Below are 23,474 nucleotides of genomic sequence, written 5' to 3'. Positions count from 1 at the left end.
GCTATAGTAAATGGGAGAGTATAAACAAAACAAATCTGAGCTTTCAATCTCTATACTTTAAGGTGCGTACACACTGCCGGCGACTTTGTCGCTGCAGGTCGCCAGTGGCTGGCGGTGAAGTCGCTAGTGGGCGTTCCCACTACTGGTTGCCTAATAACGTTTATAAATGACATTCACGGATGTCATTCCATTGCTGTTGACAGCGAATCTCTTTTCTTGCCACTAAAAACAAACATTTTGGAGGGAAAAGACTAAATATAAATGGAATAAGTACATAAAATGCTTTATATCAAAGATGAATGAGAAACAAGGCGTGCTGTTTGCCATAGCGGCTGTTTATCTGCGGCGAAAATGCAAATGCCGGTCTGTCTGAGTCCATAAAATCCCCGCGATCTCAGATACACCTTTCCACGCAGTATTTTTACGTGGGAAGTACGTGGGAAGAGACATATCATAGAGCACTGGGAAATTTCTAACAGCAAGAATTGGCCTTTCATCCATCTTTCCGTTACTGCAGGAGCTGAGAGAGAGTGAGAGAAGGATCACGTGAGCTCTCCCGTCGTCTCTCCTATTGGCTGTCGCTTCCGTTAGTCGCTCCAAAGTTGAACTTTTCTCAACTTTGTCGCGTCGCTGGACACGCCCACATCTAGCGCCAACGGTCGCGATAGCTCGTGTCGCCGAAAGTCGCTGTGCTCGCATTGAAAATGAATGGTATTGAGTCGCTGTCGCGCGCAATGTCGCTGGCAGTGTGAACGCACCTTTAGTTTGACAAAATGTCTACATTTCTTCTCTTTCGCTGTTTCTGGTGATGTTTGAACAACGTCACTGGAGGCCAACTCACACACTCGAGTTCTCTCTCTCTCTCTCTCAGCTTTTTTACGGCAAACACTGCATCTACAACAACGTTAAAGATGCCTGCCATTTTCTTCTATATTTTCTTCTTTCTCCAGTCTTAGCGTGATGCCTGAGCAAGGCGAGCTAAATGTCTGGAAAAAGCGTTTGGAAAACTGGAAATTCTGACTTTGCCCATCTCCATCATGGCGCTACTGTAATTTCATGAGGCAATTGAGATGTGGAAAAGACACAAATGAACTTTACAGTATGCATACAGGAGAAAAACAAGTGCGCAATAACGACGAATGTAGAGTTAGATTGATGTAAAAATCATATGAATTCTTACCCTACTGTACATACTGAAGACGCATGGCAAAAAACCCGTATGCAGTTTAAATATGGTCATTACCATGGCAACCAGTGTAGATAATGATATTAACTTTCTGAACTGAAGTCTCAGTGACTCAGATCAGAATTGAAAATGTCAGAATCAATTTTACACTGCAGTTGAATGTCGCCCAAATCTAATTTTCTGCTCAAATCTGATTTTTTTGTTGCAAGGTTGTTTACAAGACATTTCAAATTGAGCCCATATCAGATCAGGTCTGAACAGCCAACACTCCAAAACTGACCCGCATGTGTAGAACAAAGCCTGGCATGTTTGTCATTATACAGTAATATAACCTACAGTAGGTTACTGTAATTTAATAATTTTTTATGTGGTTTATCTAAAGATATTACAGCAAGTTATGGAGAAAGACTTCTTGATGGGCCATCAATGATGGCTAATGTAATAATTATAAGTCAAGCCGTTTATAAGTCATTCATTTCAAGCTAAACTAACCACCGTTACATAAATCTACCTGTCCAGTGTCTTTTTGTGCACATATTTTACAATAACATGTAATCCAAATGAAACATTTGAAATATGTCATTTTAGTTTTTTTCCCAGTAGAACTTCAGTTTAATTGTCACCATTTGTGGCATAATGTGGCATTAAACTAATTTAAACTTGTCTACCATTTTTTTTATAAAAAAAAAAAATGCAAAAATCGAGGATACAGTGAGGCACTTCCAATGGAAGTCAATGGGGCCATTCTGTAAATGTAGAAATGTACATTTACATGTATGCATTTGGCAGATTCTTTTATCCAAAGCGACTTACAGAGCCCTTATTACAGGGACAATCCCCCCGCAACAACCTGGAGTTAAGTGCCTTGCTCAGGGACACAATGGTGTCGCTGAGCAGGGCATCGAACCAGCAACCTTCTGATTACCAGTTCAGTGATTTTTTTTTTTAGCCCACTACACCACCACCACTCACTGTTTCAAAGGTATTGCCAAAGATGTACATAATATGAGTGTTATCATGATTTTAGTGTGATTAAATCCCGTACTAACCTTTCTGTTAAAGTTACATTCATGATGATGGAAAGTTGTAACCCGAAAAAACAGAAAAACTGTAAAAAAGATGATTTAAAAAACTTTACAGCTCAAATAATACATGAGTTTTAACAGGATAATTAACATAATCGCTTTTATAAAATTATAAGCGTCACATTTATGACTTTAAACCCTCCAAAAATTGCCTCCATTGACTTCCATTGTAAGTGTCTCACTGTAACCTCGATTTGTGCTTTTTTTAAAGAACAGGAGTTTAAATAATTTTTGTGGTAATCAATATTATGCCACAAATGCTGTTGATTGAGATGAACTTGTATTTAACAGTAAATATTCCTTTAAAAAAAAGGAACTGAATTTTTTATGATACGACACAAGTCAAACAAACAAGTCAAGAAAATGAAGAGGAGCTTGCTATTAAAACCGGTGCGACATCCGGTGTGGGTTCAGTCTTTTTTACCTCTTCAAAACGAAGCATGCAAAATAATATTATAAAGGCAAAAGATGCATTTTGGCTCTTGTCTGCAAGAAGTGTTTATTTTACGTTTTTATAGGCCAACATATAAACGTTTGTAGCCTATTATTTTCTTCCTTCCATTGCTTTGGGAAGATCTTGAATTTCTTGAGAAAAGTTTTTAATAAGGTCAACAACAGATCTGGCTGAAATGTGGCATAATGTGAAATGTAGCATTATGGTAATGATTTAAAACCAAATTTAGTTTTTTGTATTTACTTTGATTATTGTCAAGTTCAAAATAAAGAGAAAATAATCTAAAAGGAAGTATTTAATTCTCTGACTGGATTATCCAAAAACTAGGCATTACAATGTGGTTATTTAATATATAAATCAATTGTAACTGGTTTAATAAATGACTATATGACTATACTTGTTATTGTGACTCATAAAAGACCAATATCGTGATGTAACATTCTGGTCATATCACCCACCCCTAGATATGTCATAAAAGTGCACACATTGGCTAATTTTCTTGACTCTTTATTTTTATGACCGTTTTCCTCAGATTTTTCATAGCATAGAAGCTCCTCCAGAAGACGGCAATGCAAGGCCGTTTTAATGAAATTTTCCTGAAAGGTGAAGCACTTCACACTGCGGGCACGTGAGGTGGGAATAACGCAGGCTGCTACGCAGTGAACCTGGAGTTAAGTGCCTTTCTCAAGGACACAATGGTGTTGGCTGTGGGGATCGAACCAGCAACCTTCTGATTACCAGTTATGTGTTTTATCCCAGTACGCCACCACCACTCCTATAGTTGTGACAATCAGATGTTGTGTGGAGCGATAGAGACTGTTTGAGCGATCATGAGCACTTTTAGCTTTAATCACTTCAACATGAGCGGTCTCGGTGTCAATCAAACATGTGGCTCTGCAGGTGCTCTCAATATCTCATCAGACACTCATCTCAGCACTATTCTGTGAGGATCCCAATTTAAATCAGATTCAAGTTGGTCACAATACCACTAATAACAGATGTACCTGTTTAACCTTCAATAACGGCACAGCGTCTTCACACATTTGCTTAATAAGCGGTGGTGGTGTAGTGGGCTAAAGCACTAAACTGTTAAGCAGAAGGTGGTCGGTTCGATCCCCACAGCCATGGTGGCATTGTGTCCTTGAGAAAGGCACATAACTCCAGGTTGCTCCGGTGGGATTGTCCCTTTAATAAGTGTCAGATTGGTAAGTCGCTTTGGATAAAAGCGTCTCCCAAATGCATAAATGTAATGTGATTTGTTACAACAAGATGCCAAAGACAGTAAACAAATCATCGATATTAATAATTTCTAACTGGAGCAGTTGTAGAGCTTGTAATGGATATATTTTTCTTATTTTTGAAAGTACCTCTGCTGTGTTTAAAGCTCTCATGGTTTTGGTTGCCAGTACGTCACAATGACCTTTTGATATTGGCAACAGAACTATAACAATAATTTTGGTAACACTCAATAAAAGTGTTTCATTGTTTCATTGTTAGTTCATAGTTAGTTCATAGTGCATTAATGTGTATTAACTAACACAACTTTTGATTTTAAAAACGTATATATGTTGCAACTAACATTAAGTTAAAAAGTTCATGTTAACTACAGAACTGTTGTTAAAATAATGTAACAAATGGAACCTTTTTGTAAAGTGTTACCGTAGTTTTACTATGTGGGGCACAATATAACTTGCAAAAGTGTGGCAAAGGGCACATTTTTTTTTTCTCCCAATTTGGAATGCCCAATTCCCAATGTGCTTTTAAGTCCTCATGGCCGTGTAGTGACTCGCCATCTTATCACATGGAGACATGGCGCATGTGGAGGCTTCACACCATCCACCGCAGCATCCACGCTCAACTGAGCATGAGGACAACATTATAGCGACCACGAGGAGGTTACCCCATGTGACTCTACCCTCCCTAGCAACCGGGCCAATTTGGTTGCTTAGGAGACCTGGCTGGGAACACTCAGCATGCCCTGGGATTCGAACTAGCGAACTAGCGTACCCCAGGGTGGTAGCCAGCGTCTTTTACCACCGAGCTACCCAGGCCCGGTGATCAGTGCACCACTAATAAATATGGTGCAGCACTCAGATTGGAATATTGCAGATGTCTTCACGCCCTGGTTCATATTCATACACACTCCGTTTTACCACGTATTACCAGGAGAGCCAGATGTCATATCTCATGCTGTGACCTCGGTATAATTATCGAACATCTATGTTGCAATACTGCACTTCCACTATCTGTCTGACAGTAGAGCAAAAGAGACACTACACTACAAATGAAGCACACAGAGTCCATGTTTGTGGTCTCCTTAGTGATAGATTCAGTAATTAGACTCTATTGTGCTGATTTGTCGCCCCTGGCATGAATCTGTCAGACTAAATGTTAAGATGCATTCAAAAACAGCTCAGAATGAGTTCGTTTGACACAAGCTTCCATACACAGACTCCGGTCGACTGCTCCCTGCTGCTCTTTTGCTTAACATTTAAAAGAAAATAGACTTAAAGTGACATCTCCTCCTTGAAAAACACAGCACATGGATTCTTACAAGGTTGACAAAGATGTGCTACATTTTTATTGTTTACACGCAGGGTTGGGAGGGTTACTTCTAAAATGTAATCCACTACAGATTACAGAATACATGCTGTAAATGTAATTTGTTTAATATTTGTATCATATTCTGTATCATATTGGATATCAGTAATACATATTGCATGTACCAAATCGTTTTTAGAGGTAACTTTGAGTGTGATAAATGGGTCAATGACATGACACTCAATTGTTTTGTCCATATCTACTCAAAAATACATATTTATACACAAAAATGTGTGTGTGGGCATGTTTATATGGTTACGAGGATAATTCTTTAGGTTACAAACTGGTAATTACAAGGGTATTATGCTATAAATGTGTTTTATGTGGACATTTCTAGTGTCCCCATAATTTAAATAGCTTAAAAATCATATTAAACAATGTTTTATTGAAAATGTAAAAATGCAGAAAGTTTTCTGTGAAGGTTCGGTTTAGGGGTCGTGATAGGTTTAGGGGACAGAATCTATAGTTTGTACAGTATAAAAATAATTTTGGCTATGGAAAGTCCTCATAATGATAGGTGTGTGTGTGTGTGTGTGTGTGTGTGTGTGTGTGTGTGTGTGTGTGTGTGTGTGTGTGTGTGTGTGAGAAAAGCACAAATGTAAACAGACGTGACTGCGTGCATCAGATAATCACACTCAATCAGCATGTTTTCACTGTGAGTATATATGTTTAAACTGTTATTGCTGTGTTTTTGTGGTATTTTTCAGAAAACAAACGTATTATATGCCTGAAAAGACTGTTTGGGTAGCTGTTTGTGTTAATGAATACCGCAGCTGCACCTAATCAGCCGATGTGGCTGCGTGCATGGGAAGATGGCGTTTAGAACTGATAACTGTTATTGTGGTACTTTGTTGACAATTTGGCTGTTTATTACATAAAATAAATAGACAAGACTTTGAGTAGCTGTTTGTTTGATGAATGACAACTATTAATGCTATTAATGCAAAAAATGGCAGCACACATCGGAGGAAGATCGAGTTTGATGTATTAACTGTGCGTATAAGAGCTGTAAACTTTTTATCGTGGTACTTTGGTGACAAGTTGGATGTATGTATATGAAATTAACATATTCTGTGGTTTAAAAGACTGTAAGAGTAACTGTTTATGTGAATATAAATAACAGAATCTTGATCACCGCAGCCTGTGTCAGCGCGAAAGCCGATTAGAGTCTGGCAGCTTGTAATGTAACTGGCTGTTGCAGAAACACATATACGTGACGCTACTCTGCAGGGCCCAGTTCTTAACCGTCACATATGTGTGACTGTACGTATGAAAGGGTTAATAGTTCTTGAATAACAAGCAGCAAAACAATTGTTTTAAAATATTATTAATATTGTTATTATATTAGTTACACCAACATAATAACAATATTTTGACAACAACCACAAAATAGGGAAGACCCCTTTAGACCCTCAAGATTGAATGTGAATTTTAAAAAACATTTTTTATATTTTGACATTTTTATATAAAAAGAAATTTTTTGTTCAGGTCATGTGGTGTAACCCTGAGATAACTTCTTGATATTTTTTGACTCAAATTTTTTATTTTTTTTTAATCCAAAAAAATGATTATTATGTAGTGTAAAATGTTATAAAAGGTTTTTCAAACATGTATGAAACCAAATTGGGCACAGAGATGACATTTTTAAGAACTTGACACATTTGTTTAAAACTAGATTTTTAAAAGATTTAATATTTTTAGCACCTCGGAAAACCTTATTTGTCAAGGACCCAAATACCATGGTACAGCATATGAATATGGTATTTAAGTAGAATTAATGGTATGTATCAAAATAACATGGCATACCATCTCTGTACCATGGTACCGTTTAAGAAGTAAAGAGAGGGATCAATGGAGGACTTACTCGTTTTTCCATAAAGCAAGCAGCAGTTGCTCACCGTCCACATCAATAAGCACCTTCAGTGATCCAGGATGACCCTAAAACCAGAGAGAGATACCAGTCAACATGAAACATCATTCATAACCCCTTTTTACTTCTATAATGTGCCATACATCCAGTGCTGGACTGGGAAGAGAAATCTGCCCAGGATTTTACATAGCAACTGGCCCAAACGTTGTTCGCTGTCCTTTTTTGCATATCGCGGTGCCATTTTGTGGTCTGTTTTGCACATTCGGCCCGTTTCGCTGCCGACCCACTGGCCCGCTCGGTTCTACCGATGGCTAGTCCGCCCCGATCGGTCCAAAGTGTGTCGGCCCGCCGGGAAAATGCCCGGTATGCCAGATTACCTGTCCAGCCCTGCATACATAGGATATTTCATTGGACACCTATGTGAGAATGCGGTTCATTGACTTTAGTTCAGCATTCAACACCATCATCCCCTCCAAACTGATCACCAAACTCGGTGAACTGGGCATCAATTCCTCCCTCTGTAACTGGATTCTGGACTTCCTAACCAACAGACCTCAGTCAGTTAGGTTAGCCAACCACACCTCCTCAACCATCACCCTGAACACCGGCGTACCACAGGGATGTGTGCTGAGCCCTCTCCTTTACTCCCTCTTCACCTACGACTGCACACCTGTACATGGCTCTAACACTATTGTCAAGTTCGCAGACGACACTACGGTGATTGGTCTCAACAGTAACAACGATGAGACGGCCTACAGGGAGGAGGTCCAGCACCTATCATCGTGGTGCACTGACAACAACCTGGCTCTCAACACTAAGAAGACCAAAGAGCTCATTGTGGACTTCAGGAAGTCTAAAGCTGGCACACACACACACATTTCTATCAACGGGACTGAGGTGGAGCGTGTAACCAGCTTCAAGTTTCTGGGCGTCCACATCTCTGAGGACCTCTCTTGGACCCTCAACACCTCTACCCTGATCAAGAAGGCTCACCAGCATCTCTTCTTTCTGAGGAGACTCAATAAGGTCCACCTGTCTCCTCAGATCCTGGTGAACTTCTACCGCTGCACCATCGAGAGCATCCTCACCAATGTGTCTCAGTCTGGTATAGCAACTGCTCTGCCCATGACCGGAAAGCACTGCAGAGGGTGGAGAAAACTGCCCAACGCGTCACCGGTTCCTCGCTCTCCTCCATCGAGCCCATCCAGGGTAAGCGATGCTTGCGTAAGGCGTGCAGCATAATCAAAGACTGTTCCCACCCCAACCACAGACTGTTCACCCCACTCACCTCCAGGAGGCGTTTCAGGTCTCTCCGCACCCGTGCCAGCAGGTTCAGAGGAAGCTTCTTTCCTGCGGCTGTCACCCTACTGAACTCTAGCTCTGCATCCCGGTGACAACTGACTACCGCCCCCCCCCCGGACACTAACCTATTCCACCCATTCTGTTCTATTATTTATTTAAAATGTACATACTGTAATTACACCTATACATAGCCATATTCTACTACTCTTCATACCATTCATCCTGTACATACACTTATTCTTACTGCTCTTATAATGTTACCACACTGCACATAGCTGTACATGTTGCTCATACACTGCTCATATTACATAGCCATATTTATTCTGCTCTTATAACACTGCAATATATTTCTGTACCTGCCTATGCACCACCTGTCTACACTTGATATCACATTGCGCTTTTCTGCACTTCTGGTTGGACGCAAACTGCATTTCATTGTCTTGTACTTGTACTCTGCACAATGACAATAAAGTTGAATCTAATCTAATATTCAACAAGAAAAAATAAATGAGGACAGGACCATTCCAGTATGGAAATGAGGCAAATGAGCAAGATGGGAAGATTTGAAGAATAACATTAAACCATCTCATTAGACACCTGTTGCCCATACAAGCTGACTGACATAATGGATTGATTGTTACTTGAAGAGATGGCATCTGATTGGTTAATTGCATAATTACACACACCTGTCGCACTTTGGCAAGCTCTAAAAATACCCATAAGCTGCACCCATCCCAACATACTAAATCCTATTTACTTCATTAATACGCATTCTTGGTCTTACTGTGTGCGTTTCATCAGTGCATGTTATTCCAATGGGAAACAAAATGTCTATGTAATCTTTCATCATAATGTCAGAACTTCGCCTCTAAAATGACTTTCCTTTTCTGATGAGGTCACCAAGGCTGCTCAGGCTATTGGATAATGTTAACCAATATCCAAATAACTAACTTTCCAATCCATTTCCATTAGATAACATTAAGTCCCGTCCAAACTTTTTCTCATTGAATATCCTGTATCACTTGGAAAAACACCATATTCGAATGTCAGTGAAGAATTGGTTGCAAGTTTATTATATTCCTATAGTTCCAAAGACTTAATACTAAAGTATTAAAGACAATGAAATCACTCTATAAAATCCTCCAAGAATGATAAATGGTGAAAGCGCATATTTAGTGTTGAGGTAAAATGATTCTCTCATTGTGTCGTAAGTCTGCAACCATCAGGATTAGTTTTATGTTTCAATTCTCTCTGACATTAATTCTCTTCACGGTCTGCAAGTCTGAAGAGAATCTGAGCAATGGAGGAGTCAGGAGGCAGCGAACTGTCAACGTGAGTATTTTATTACTCTTCAGCGTCACACAAAAACTTAGTGGCCAACTATACACACAAACGAGTTGTAATTCTGTCACACATGCAGGAACAGTCTCTTTCTGCATACTAATGCGTCCATCGGCCTTTTCAGGTCTCCCTCAGCCATCACTATAACAAGACACAGGTGTTAGAGATAATGATGAGCTCAGGTGACGAGCCATATCGCTCTCCCTCTCCCGCAGACAGATTCACGACCACGCCCCCATCCCCACAGTCAGATTTACTCGGTAGCTCTGAGGGAAATTAATTTCAAACCAGCCAGGTGTTTACAGAATACAGCAAAAATGAGCATGAGTCATCTGTCTTACATGCAGAGCGTGTGTGAAATTACATATGTGTGTAATGGCACAAACACACACACAAACAAAGACATAAGGTACATACAATGGTGAGAATTTCCGGTATTTATTTGACCTAAACAAAATAGGGGTTGACCTACGTACAAGTGAAGGAAAACAGCAAAGCTGTGTGAAGGAAAACTGTGGACTGAAGGAAATAAACTGACCCTAAAAAACTTCATGATATTGGTAAAGTGGATCAGACTTGTTGGTCCAGCACATCCCATAGATGCTCAATCGGATTGAGATCTGTGGAATTTGGAGGCCAGGGCAACACCTTGAACTCTTCATCACGTTCCTCAAACCATTTCCAAACAATGTGTGCAGTGTAGCAGGGCACATTATCCTGCTGAAAGAGGCCATTGCCATTAAGGGGTGTACCTGGTCTGCAACTATGTTTAGGTAGGTGACACATGTCAAATTGACGTCCACTTGAATGGCCGGACCCAGTGTTTCCCAGCAGAACATTTCCCAGGGCATCATAAGCCCTCCACGGGCTTGTCATCTTTCCCCAGGTGCCATCACTTTCATGCACACGTACACGGCCATTCATGTGATGTAAAATAAAACGTGACTCATAGCACCATGCAACCTACTTCCACTGCTCTAAGGTCCAGTTCCGATGCTTGCATGCCCATTGTACGCACTTTCGATGGTGGACAGGGCTCATCATGGGCACTCTGACCGATCTGTGGCTACGCAGAACCATACGCAGTATGATGCACTGTGTTGTGACACATTCCTCCCGTGAGCATTGTTAAAATTGTCTGTGACTTGTGCCACAGTAGACCTTCTGTCGGTTTGGACCAGATGGGGTGGCCTTCATTGCCCTTGTGCATCGATGACCCTTGGGTGCCAAACACCCTGTTGCTGGTTTGTCCCTCTTCGGACCACTGTCGGTATATATACTGTGTATGTATGTGTATATATATATATATATATATATATATATATACATATACACACGTCTTCAGCAGCTCCTCAATTTATGTTTTGTGTATGGTTTTGAAAATTCTATCATATGTAATCCTAGTAAGAGTGTTTGATTTGCCGAATGTAGAGCGGAGGAGGGCGGGGCAGGGCTTTAACGATGCACGCCCGGTCCCCAATCAGCCCGATGGGGCTCGCAAGGGATGAAGGCGGCCAGTGATGACAGTTCGATAGAGAGAGAGAGAGAATTACCGGCAGCTGCCCTGTGTGTGTTTATGTTTGTGTGTTTTTGGTTAAGTTGATCATTCAAATATTATTTATATTGTTAAGCCGGTTCTCGCCTCCTCCTTTCCCTTTAACCCACTTACACTTGGTGCTGAAACCCAGGAAGGAGGAGGGATGCCCGTTGCAGAGTCCCATCTGCCGGGGAGATGGAGTAACCCGACCGCCGGGATGCAGGGAACGGCCGCCATCCACGGGGCGAGTGGGGACTGGACTCCCCTACCATCTGCCATGATAGAGCCGCTGGCAGGGGTGGAGGAGTGCCCTGCCGTCCCCCAGAAACGTGGAGGGGTCGAGAGAAGACCGCCGTCCGCGAGGGGAGGAAGGAAGTGACCGATCAACTGCCTGCCGCTGTAGGGCAGCTGCCAGGGGCGCAGGAGTGTCCCCACGGGTCGCCGGAAACGCGGAGGGGCGTTCTGTCCACTGGGGGTCGGCATTCTGACTCAAGTCTGGAAATGAAATCATTGTGGGCTTCTCGAATATAAGGGTCAGTACTATACGCTACCAATCCAAGCTTTGGAGACATTGGAACCATTGTATCTTGTAACACACTGATTTATATGAATTATATATATATATATATATATATATATATATATATATACACACACACTGAACAAGAGACAATTCACAATACTGATATTACAGAATAATCTAAGGAAATCAATGCTCTCCTAACAAGAACATTGCCTCCCTTTTTAATATTATCAAAGAGCACCTGCATGATCCAAACAGCTATTGGTACACATGAGCAAAGGACAGACGATACAACATTTTTTAAGTGTCAGTACACATGAGAAATGTTATTTTTTACACAAAAACATAATACAGCATTCCAGCTTAAGACCCTCATCGCAGGCTTGACGTGTGGTGTTAGGGAGTTTTTGGGTGATTCAGGGCTGTTCTTGTGCTGATCCAGAAGATTTTAAGGAGAAATGTCATGGAGTCTGTCAGTGAGCCAACGCTGAAGAACTAGGTCATGTAGATGAACAATAGTCTAAAAACACATGTACAGTAAATTTGGAGCCATGGCGCAGTGGGGAATGCATGTACATTGTGTTCTGTACTGTTGTGTCCAATTCCCCCTCTCTCTTAATCACGTTCCTATCTCCCTTGACCTGCCTATGTGGCAAAAAGCCCATTTATACAATGTTTAAGAAGAACTTATGTATTTTACAACAGCCAAGTTAAAAGAATAGTAACGGAGCAACAGGAATACAGTGAAAATCTGTCATTATTTACTCACTCTCATATCATTCCATAGTAACAATATCTGTCGAGCTCCAAAATAAGACACAAACACACCACAAATGTATCATGAAAGTAGTCCATATGATTTGTACACTATATTCAATGTCTTCTGAATTATACGACAGCTTTATGTGAGGATAAAATTGCAATCCAAGTCATTGTTCACCTTTAATCTTCCTTTCACCGAAGATCAGAAATGTAATTTGCAGTTGCATTCAGATTCAGAAACACCAATGATTGCAAGGTATGTTGTAACCCAACGTGGTGCATGAGCATATGATGAATGGAAAATGAGATTTGAGAGCTGCAGACTATATCACACATTAAATACAGCATATGAGATGCATGCAATACTTGTATGCCTCTTTAAGGGTGTTTATGTCCTTTTTGGAGCTTGTGAGACATGGTCACTACAAACTGTCCTTGTATAGTCCTTGTACTGTCTCCTTTCGTGTACATCAATGATTTGTGTAGAAAAAAACAAAACTGGCATGACATGAGGGTAAGCAAATAATGACATCATTTTCATTTTGAGGTGAACTATTCCTTTAAAGGAAAATGACTTGGACCCACTTGAAATGTTGGAGCATGGCCTGAAAAGTCCAAAAACATTAAGGCTTGAAGCAGTTTTATAAAAGTCAGTCACATTTATGCTGACATGCACGACTGATCCACACGTTCAGGAAAAGTGTTATTGAAGTAATCGCTGATAGAGGTTCAGATTCGTTTTTAAAAAGCAATGATTGCAATTATGTAGATTTCACAGGCCTTCTTGTTATTACTTTAGGAAAGCAACATCCCATCGTAACTTAATACTCATCAAATAACAACAGATCCCATTTCAGACGAGTTCAGTGGCCTCTTTCCATGTTTTCTAAAGCCGAGACTTCACAAACACACACAGTTCTTTGGGTGGTCTTGCGTCTTTACGTTTGTTGCTGAGGGCAGTACACATATAAAAGCTCTCTGTAAAACCTTTTTACAAACTCCAGTAAGAAAACACATGGGGAGAAAACAAATGAACAAACAAACGGGCTTAGAAACACGCCATCCAAGTCTTTATTCCATAAATTGTTTGAGAAATGTTTTTCATTAAGGACAAAAGAAACAAATTCCCTCCATTTCTGAAACTTACAGCAGGTCATCCAAAAAGAAGAGGGATTTCTGTTCAGTGTTTGTAATAATGCTTACCAGTGACATCAGGAGACTGATTGGTCGCTGCTCTCCTCCAATGAGCAGGCGTGGTTCAATGATGTCATAATGTTCCAGCATGTTTAGTGTGTCGTGTTGATTCGGATAGGTATCTAAAACAGAAAAAAAAAAAAAAGAGAGTATGAAATCTCCACATTAAAGCAAACCACCAATCTGCAGTCTAGACATGTGCTATATAAGTCGGGCATGTGAGGTCTCATTTAAAAGATTAGAATCTAAACTTTTCAGAGATAACCATTACTTCTGCATTTATGTTCCTTAAAATAACAAAATAAGGCCTAAAATAAATTGCATCGCAAACAGCCGCCCCTAGAGGTAATGGAGTAACATGTATTTCAATGAAAATAAAAGACTTCACATAGCACCTAAATGGACAAGTCATATATCAAATGATAGATCTCATTCTCACGAATGCAAATGTACAGTTTAGTTTGTTGCCCTTTTATCACAGTTCGAAAGATTTTCAAAAGAATCACAAAGTGAAATATGATTTCTGAAAGTTATCAATTACAAATGTCTCATTTATGTGCTAATCTAATATTAATGCTGTAAGCCCCGAACAGCCAAATGCATTATATCTGTTTTTACCTTATGCATTTTTCTAAAAACAATTAGCCATTTTTTACTTGGTTGCTTGAATAATCTTGCTTGGTTGAATAATCCAATGTTGTATCTTAGATGTCCAGAACAAATTATGCCATCCAGCAGGAAAAGCATGCAAAACAAATCATCAGAAAAATATTTGTTCAACAATTTGATGATAAAATGTTCTCTAGCATCACAAAGGGGAGGATCTCTGCTTTCTAATGACACCTAGACTGAGCTTCCAGTCCACTCAGAGGCCGAGGTATTCAATGAAACAATGAGGGTGGTGCATGAACTGAAAATTAGACTGAATGTCTATGGACGAGCACATCTGTGAGGGCCACCTTCATTTCAGATCTGTAGTTTGGGAATGTTTTAAGGGCTTTTTGCCACCTAGTGGAATACAATGAGACTTTTCAAAGTGAGGTAGAGCGAACAGAACCAGAATCACATGATACAAAAACTTGGTTTATCATAAAATTTGAAACACAATGTTATTTATGAAACATTTGTCTTTTTTTATTTGGGGGGGATTTCTGAAATATTTGACCAATTTTTTGCAATTAGTCCACAGTATGTATGAATTGTGAGCATTTCAATTCGAGTGTGAAAAATTACAGGTGGCAGCTCAAAAATGCACCAGAGTTTAAGTGGTTAAAACAATAACGAAAAGAAAAAAAGTTTTTTTTTTTTCTCACCACATTGGCAAATTTTGTCTTGTTTAACGCATAAAGCTAATTGAATTGTGTTAGGTTACTATTTTCAATCTAAAACCAGGCTAAAATCATATTGAGCCATATTCAAATTAAGACATTTCAGTGCAAACACTACTTTTTGACATTAATGGTATTTAGATTACAGTAACGTATTACTTTGTAATCAGATTACACCCAACACTGATTATAATGTATCCTTTAAAAATAGAATAACTGCTTCAATAAAACATTTACAAGCAATAAGAAAGAAAATTGTAGAGGTGCTGCCATCATACTGTAGGAAGCTCCCTATGTAGTCAGTAGACAGCAAGGCAGCTCACTATTTGAAATAGAACTCTGTAAGTGCAACAAATTTAATTGTTCCCTCCTAGACAGTAAAGTTTACCACAGAGAGGTTAACATATAGACACCTGTATTCTAACTAAACTCACTGATAACACAACAGCACACACAGGCATGCATGCACATCAACCATTTATCAAGAATGACACAAACAGTGGGTTTCGTAAATCATGCATGAAAACACTCCATTACCCGGTGTCTGCCGAGCTGCATGCTGAGTTTTAAACGAATATAATTTACAATGCAAACCCATTGACACTCATTAGACGTGCGGTGGGAGTTTGTGCAGAAAGCCATGGTTTGTCCAAACATAAGAGTTCACTGGCATCTAGACGCTACTGGATCAACATTATTTGTCTTCATTATATCTTTACAAACAAACTAAATCATCCTATTTGCAGTAGACAAGAGTGTTTTTGTGCATGTATGCTGTACATTCAATCACTGTTTATCAAATTAGTTTGATAAATGATGGCTTTTTCCAAAACCTAGGGAGTTGCCTACCTAGATAGCATTCCAAGGGTTCAAAAGGTGGCCAGCAAGCTTATGCTGCCTTTTTAAGTCCACATCCTCATGAAGTTTTCAGTGTCCTAAATGACTCCAACTTGATGCAGACTCATTTTGCTTAGGCTAAGAGTCTCAGAATGTATCAATCTATATCATTAAATAATGTGAAAATTTTTCTTTACAATGTTACCAAACACATGCCACTCTTTTTTTTGTATGTCAAGTTACAAGCCTTTAATTTTTGGCATGCCACTGAAACTTAAAATCGTTAAGAACACCTCAAAGGGTTGAGCTCAGTAGTATTGAGTTAGGATGCTAAGAAAACAGTTGCTCATGTAGGCAGCTGAAACTTCATCACCCAGCCTATAATCGGACACCATAGTCCTCAACCTCCCTTTGTTCTTGTCTCGTGGAACGACAGAGGTGAGTCTTTCTGTCTGTGTCCATACATGAAGCGCAGCTCTCGTCTACAGTGTGTGTGTGTGTGTGTGTGTGTGTGTGTGTGTGTGTGTGTGTGTTATCCAGAATAAATCTTCTGGTCTGGTCTTCTTCAGGCAGCTGGAATCCTCTAATAGCAAATCAAAGGCCATGCTCTCTGATGACTGAATAGAGTTGAGCAGAGGTTATCCTGATGAAGACTAGTCATCCTAGCTCTGCTACATGTCAAATGTTAGGATTTCCCACCCGCCATCCTCACAATGAAAAGAGACAGACACTGTGGACAGATAAGACAGAGAAATCTGCTGCTCAGCACATTTACTGTGTCTTTGACAAATAAAACTGAACCTGAATGACCTGCATCCCTCATTTTTTTGCTCCAGTTTTGTTTTAGTGTCAGGTCATGTCCAAACGGATACTTTGACAATGGATTGATTTAGTTACGTTTACGCCTCTTATCCACACTGGAACAGCATTTTCCTCCTTCGAAAACGCTCTCTAGTACTGCATACGATGACGTTAGTTCCATTGTTAGTTAGGGCGGCTGTGGCTCAGGTCGCGATCGCAGGGTTGGCGGTTCGATTCCCGGCCCACGCGACTCCACATGCAGAAGTGTCCGTGGGCAAGATACTGAACCCCAAGTTGCTCCCAATGACAGGCTAGCGCCTTGCATGGCAGCTCTGCTGCCATTGGTGTGTGAATGGGTGAATGAGCCAAAGTGTAAAGTGATTTGAAAACCGCTAAGGTTAAAGAAAGCGCTATGTAAGTGCAGACCATTTACCATTTGTTAATAGTACAATGTGCATTTTCAGAATCTACAATCTTCATGACTGCACAAGCAGGGAGTTTGATTCCCAGGAATTGCATGGGCATATAAAATGCATACAAGAAATACACTGTGAATTGCGCTATATAAAAGTGTCTGCCAAATGCATACATGTAAATGTCTGGTCTGTTTCTAAGAAAAAGCTATTATATGGCTTCAGAAGACATGGAACGGTAACACATTACAATAAGCTTTCATTTGTTAAGATTAGACATTAATTAACATGAACTAACAGTGAACAATACTTTTACACCACTTATTAATCTTAGTTAATGTATATTGCATCAAATACTGATTATTTTTTTTATACACGTTATTTTTTTAAACAAGTTATACAAGTTTATACATTGTGAAATAACATGCATTAACAATGAACAGTAACATTTTCAAAAATTTAAATAAACTAAGATCAAAAAATACTGTAAAAATATATTGTTCATGATACACAATGCATTTACTAACGATAAAGGGTTAGTTCAACCAAAAATTAAAATTATCCCATAATTTAATCACCCTCAAGCCATCCTAAGTGTATATGACTTTCTTCTTTCAGCCAAACACAATTGGAGATATATTAAAAAATATTCTGGCTCTTCCAAGCTTTATAATGGGAGTGAATGGTACCTTAGATTTTGAAGCCCAAAAAAGCTCATCCATCCATCAAAAAAGTAATCCATATGGCTCCAGGGTGTTAATAAAGGCCTTCTGAAGCGAAGCGATGCATTTTTGTAAGAAAAATATCCATATTTATAAGTTTCTAATCACTGGCTTCCAGTAACGTCTATCTGCGCGTTCACAAGAGAGTCTAGTTCCGGTGTATGACGTAGGTGTAGCGTAAGCTCCGGTGAGAAGTGGCAATCGTCCATACATGGCAGCAAACACACTCAGCCTCTGTTGGCATTACCTCAAATTTTCTGCATGGGCAACCCCATGTCTCCCGTACTCTCTTTCTACCAGATTATTTTGTTTGTGCCACTGCTGCAGCCTCCTCCATCTCCCGGAGTTCCTGGTCGGTGTACTCCGGTTCAAACAAATAGGGCTGGCAAAAAAACTCAATCTCCTCTTCTATTATAGCGAAATCCTCCAACATTTTTCTTTAAAAATCCTCATTGTTGTCTTCTAATTCGTGACCGGTGTTTTGTTTTGCTCTATCCTCTGCGTTTCCACGTTCATCACTTCTCACACTTTGCCTATGTCATACGCCGGAACTTGACTCTCTTGTGAAATCACGGACGGCCGTTACCGGAAGCCAGTGATTGTAGTTTATAAAGTTATAAATATGGATATTTTTCTTACAAAAATGCAGTGTTTCAATTCAGAAGGCCTTTATTAACCCACTGGAGCCGTATGGATTACTTTTTTGAGCTTCAAAATCTAAGGTACCATTCATTCCCATTATAAAGCTTGGAAGTTTTATAATGGGAATAAATGATTTTTTTAATATAGCTCCGACTGCGTTTGGCTGAAAGAAGAAAGTCATACACCTAGGATGGCTTGAGGGTGAGTAAATTATGGGAGTACATTTTTGGGTGAGTGTAAAGGGAACAATGGAAAGGAGGAGGCGAGAACCGGATTGACAGTATAAATAATATTTTTATGTAAAACGGAAACCAAAAGACACAAACACACACATAGGAAGGACAGCTGCCCTTAAACGTTCTCTCTCTGTCGCACCACCCTCCGCAGTCAGCCTTTATCCCTCTCTGAGGCTTGAATAGTCTGATAAGGGACTGGGTGTGTAAAATCATGACCTGGCCCCGCCCTCCGCCCTGTCACAGTGAACTAACCCTTTAATAAATGTAACCTTATTGTAAAGTGTTACCCTTTGGAATATACAGTATGTATATACATCTGGTCATTCATGCCCAGCAAACTCAGAACGTTCCCCGAACGTTAGTGTATGGTTCCCATTTGTGGGTATCAACTCCAAATGTTCTAGGTATGTTCTTTTGAGGTTTTATTTTTTATAACCATAAACTAACCTTCCCAAAATGTTGCTGGGAGTTTTATTTATTTATTTTATGTTTTGTGACAACCTGATAAGAACTTCTAAAGATCGTGCACTACATTAAAAAAAGCATAGCTTGTAGACTGATTATTGACGTAATGTTGCAGAAAGGTTGCATAGAGGTTCCCGAATTTAGAGGTTATGGGAACATTACAAAGTGAACCATGCACAACCTAAAACAAACATTCAATTTCTGTAAAAATAATCTAAAATTTCTGGATAATCAAAAAAGAACTTTAAAGCTCTGTTCTAGGAACCAAAGCGAACATTCCCAGAATGTTCTGGGAACCAAAAATGATTAGTTAAGTGTGGACCATTTAATGGTTCACTTTAAAAATATTTTTTGTCATTTTAACGGAAAGAGAATGCAAAAATGCTACTGTAAAAAATGGAGGAGAAAACATTATTTAACAAATCATTACATTTCATTTTTAGGTGTTTTATGTCACATTTTATGTAGTTTAGTTAATGTTTATTGCATTATTTTAGTGTCACATGTGTTACACTGATGGTATTTGTGTGAGTGAAATTTGACCCTTTGTTTTACAACCTGTGTTACTATGTTAACAAGTGCAAAGCAGATCTTTGTATTTCCAGTAGGCTGGTATCTTAACATTATATAATTTAATGAAAACTTCAGTGGTGAACTGTAAAATATACATGCACCGAAATGTCATCAAACCCTGAGCTTGATCTCAATCCAACACTGTAAAATTGAGGTTGCTAAAACAGGCCCAACAAAGTTTTTGAGGCAAGTTTGGCTGAGAAAGCGCCCGAATCTACACTGATGTCACAGTTTTATGAGCACGGCTAACAACCACATGGAATCGTCATCACGTTTTTAGCCGTTTCATTTTGGTAGCTCTTTGAAGCCGCCACACACCTTTATAACCGACCGGCTTCCTCTAAATTAAAATTGTCTAGAATGATCACTGTAAATGGGGTAATGGAGGGAGAACTCGAATCACATTCTTCCTGCATGTACAAAACGACAGGAGACATTTGTTCATTTTAGAAACTACTGCATGTGTGGCTGAGCTGTTTAAGAGCGTCAGTAAATTAGAAAGTTATACGAGTTTCTGAATGTGGTGAGGGAGTCTCCAGCGCTTATTTACACGCTTAATAAACCAACATGAGAAATGTCATGCTCAATCGTGCTTTTATTTAAATATCTTTGGTGAAGTCAATAAAGTGAGCATGTGGTTTGGAGCTTCTATGTTATGTTTGTTAGTGTAGTCACAAGTCTGCTGAATTTATGAGAGCAAATGACTGAATAATAAAGGTATCAGGCTGTGAAGCATGCCTCAGAAATCTCGTTTCATCACAAGGCACACATTAAATCCGTTCATTTTGATATTTCAAACAGAAATGCGAGCGCTGTGGTAAACACACACATTTAGTCGCTTGATTTGTGTTAATAACTGATGTTATCTGCTTTGATGTTCAAAAGTATGGAAGCCCAGGAGTGCCATTTACAAAAGAATGAAGGAATAAATTGTCAATCTATTAATTTGAAAATACAAATGTGAATAAATAAACCGATTTATAAATGGACAAATAAAAATGCACATTTAAATGTGTTTATTTATTTCATGTTTAAATTGTCATTAAATGTAGCAATAAACGAGTACATTAATGAGTCTTTTAAATGCACTTTTTAATGCACTTTAAAAGCACCTTTTAAATTGCATTTTGAAAAGGTATTTGGCAATTGCTTTTCTTTTCTTTTCCTTGTCGTTCTCCAATCAAGATTTGAGGAAAAAAAATATTATAATTTTTTTTTTAGGCTGTGTGACGTCACTTTCCACCCCGTGAGGACCAAATCGCTCCAAACCGGCGCCGTTCGTTTGTGCTGATTTGTGCCGTTAAAAGAAACACTGTAACTATTTATCTTCTTGAATGGGTGAATGTGTCGCAGTGTAAAGCGCTTTGAATGCCGCTAAGGTTAAAAAGGCGCTATATAAGTGCAGACCATTTACCATTTACTTACTGTATAATACTTCATCTAACATTATATTTTATCATTATTTACATATAAACATATTTACACCCATCTACTGAGGTGCTTCAAATTGGGAATTAACATTACTTTTGTTTGAACATCATATTTAAAGGCAACTTGGCATCAATTTTACCAGACAAATGATGTTAATTTCTATTGCAGCAAAGAATTGAGGGTCGTGAGTGCCCACGATGGATACAATTCAAGCATCCTCCAAATTTGAGTGAAAGAAGGTCGCGTTTGAAGGCTGCATATGGAGCGTCCTACCTGCATTTCTGAAACGAGACAGCCTTGATGACGTGTCCGGCCTTCAAATGCGACCTCGGGAGAGCGCAGCCTCATAAATGAGAAACAGCCGGTGTGCAAAGCTGGAATAGACAAAAGGCTACTCCGAATGAGTTCAAATAGAAGATGTTTCTGATTTAGTTTGTTTTGGTCACTGCATCATTTCCATACTTTTGTGTTAATTCTTAGTTTTGGTGACTTTATAGCCTACTCAAAATCCTAAAATGTGCAGCAAGTGTGATCAAACCTTTCTAAAGAGTTCCAGTCTTACACTGAGGGGCCGTTCACATTCAGCACGTATTTGTGACCATCCAAGCCGTTTCATAATAGATTTCAATGTAAACGACCATTTTGGAAGATATAGGGTGGAGAGTGGCATCACACAGTCAGAAAAATAATGTCTAATACCTCAAACAACGAACCAGTACAAATGTTAATTTTTGCAGCACAAATCAGCACAAACGAATGGTATACGTAGATTTGGTAATAATTGAATTAAATGGGGTGCCAACTTAACAGAGGTTACTAAAACAACTGCTTCTCTGCGCTGCCTGACCTTACAGTTATTCACCTGTTTCATTACTGTATGACCCCTTTCTCTCCCATATTCGTGAACAAAGCCCATATACTGTACCTTCTGTGAGATCATCGATCATAAGCACTGGGACACGATGAAACTTTGCTATACTGCTTCTGTTTATAAAGCTTAATAAAGTGTTATGTTTCGTTTACACAACCAGAAGGACTTTTTTTTCTTCCAGTAAAAGTTATTTTAAGTGAGTGTTTCATTTCACAGAGTGAAGGGGTAAAACACTTGATGGTTAGTGCTCTCTGAAAATGTCTGGCCTAAATTGTGTCAATTAAATTTTGCCTATAACAAAATCCATTCAGGTACATTTATTCAAAATGTTAAATCCATAAGACCCAGACTACAATGTCTCTACAATGAATGTGAGTTTTCTTCAGTATAAGTTCTGGAAAGTCCATCGGCTTTCTCCAGCGATTCGAGACGTTGCCCTTGCTCAACTCCGTCGCATGCTTTCAGTTCGGGCTGTGGGTCGGGAGTCAAGCTGTGGGTCGGGCTGTGGGTCTTCGACTCAACTCTGCTCGGTTTTTTTGGGGTTTTCAGCTGTGGATAGTACCTGGTACCTGATGCTTTTTTTAGTACCTACTCGTTCGAGGTTCCAAGCGAGCCAAGCCGACACTAAATGTGACAGAAAATCCTGCAGATCACTGATTGGTCAGGGAGAATCGTCACTACCAGCATCACTGGATTTACGACACGCGATATCAACCCGCTACTTTTTAAGTAAGCAAAGGTGATAACGGTATAATTTGTTCACGTGACTTTCAAATTGTGAAAAAAGAAATGGCTGTGCGCAAAACCACGCTGTGGTCAATAAACGATGTGCAGACGGTCGACTCGTTAGCAAAGAAAAAATGACGCAAAACTAAAAAGTCTCTCAGGAAGTGTCTCAGCTGTTGGCCGCACACAGCTACCACCGGACATACCAACAGTGTAGGGAAAAAACTTAAGTGACTACAGAACCATCAAGGAAAAGTGGAAGTGGTTCGACCAAATGGACGCTATCTAAACCGGCGAGCAATGGGAGGGAGAGTGGACTGGACTGGCGTTGATCCACGATGGAGGATGGTATGTTTTGTTACGTTAACTCTATACTCTGCTTGAAAGCTTCACTTTATTTAGTTGACCAGCTTCTGGAAGCTTCTAAAACAACCAGGCCAATTTAACTGTTACACTTGTGTAAAATCACCATGCAACAACTGCTTTATGCAGCACAATGAGCTAGTAGCTAACAGCTAGCGGTTGTTATTTTTTTGGTCAGTTTGTGTTGTGTTTAAGATGATGTCACGGCAGT

The 23,474-nt window shown here is 39.5% G+C and overlaps 1 protein-coding gene across 1 annotated transcript in view; it reads right to left on the bottom strand.

Moving 5' to 3' along the window:
- LOC127626889 (disintegrin and metalloproteinase domain-containing protein 12-like) overlaps positions 1-23,474 on the bottom strand; it is a 143,932-nt gene that overhangs the window by 99,229 nt on the left and 21,229 nt on the right. The window contains exons 2-3 of the mRNA XM_052102993.1: positions 13,865-13,977; positions 7,191-7,264 (exon numbers count right to left, since the gene is read on the bottom strand). Coding sequence (XP_051958953.1) covers positions 7,191-7,264; positions 13,865-13,977 — 187 coding nt within the window. The remainder of the gene's footprint in view (positions 1-7,190; positions 7,265-13,864; positions 13,978-23,474) is intronic.

This window comes from Xyrauchen texanus, chromosome 33 (assembly GCF_025860055.1).
Source record: "Xyrauchen texanus isolate HMW12.3.18 chromosome 33, RBS_HiC_50CHRs, whole genome shotgun sequence".
Lineage (NCBI taxonomy): Eukaryota > Metazoa > Chordata > Actinopteri > Cypriniformes > Catostomidae > Xyrauchen > Xyrauchen texanus.
Note: the sequence above shows the minus strand (reverse complement) of the source record. Positions and strands in the feature narration are given on the sequence as shown.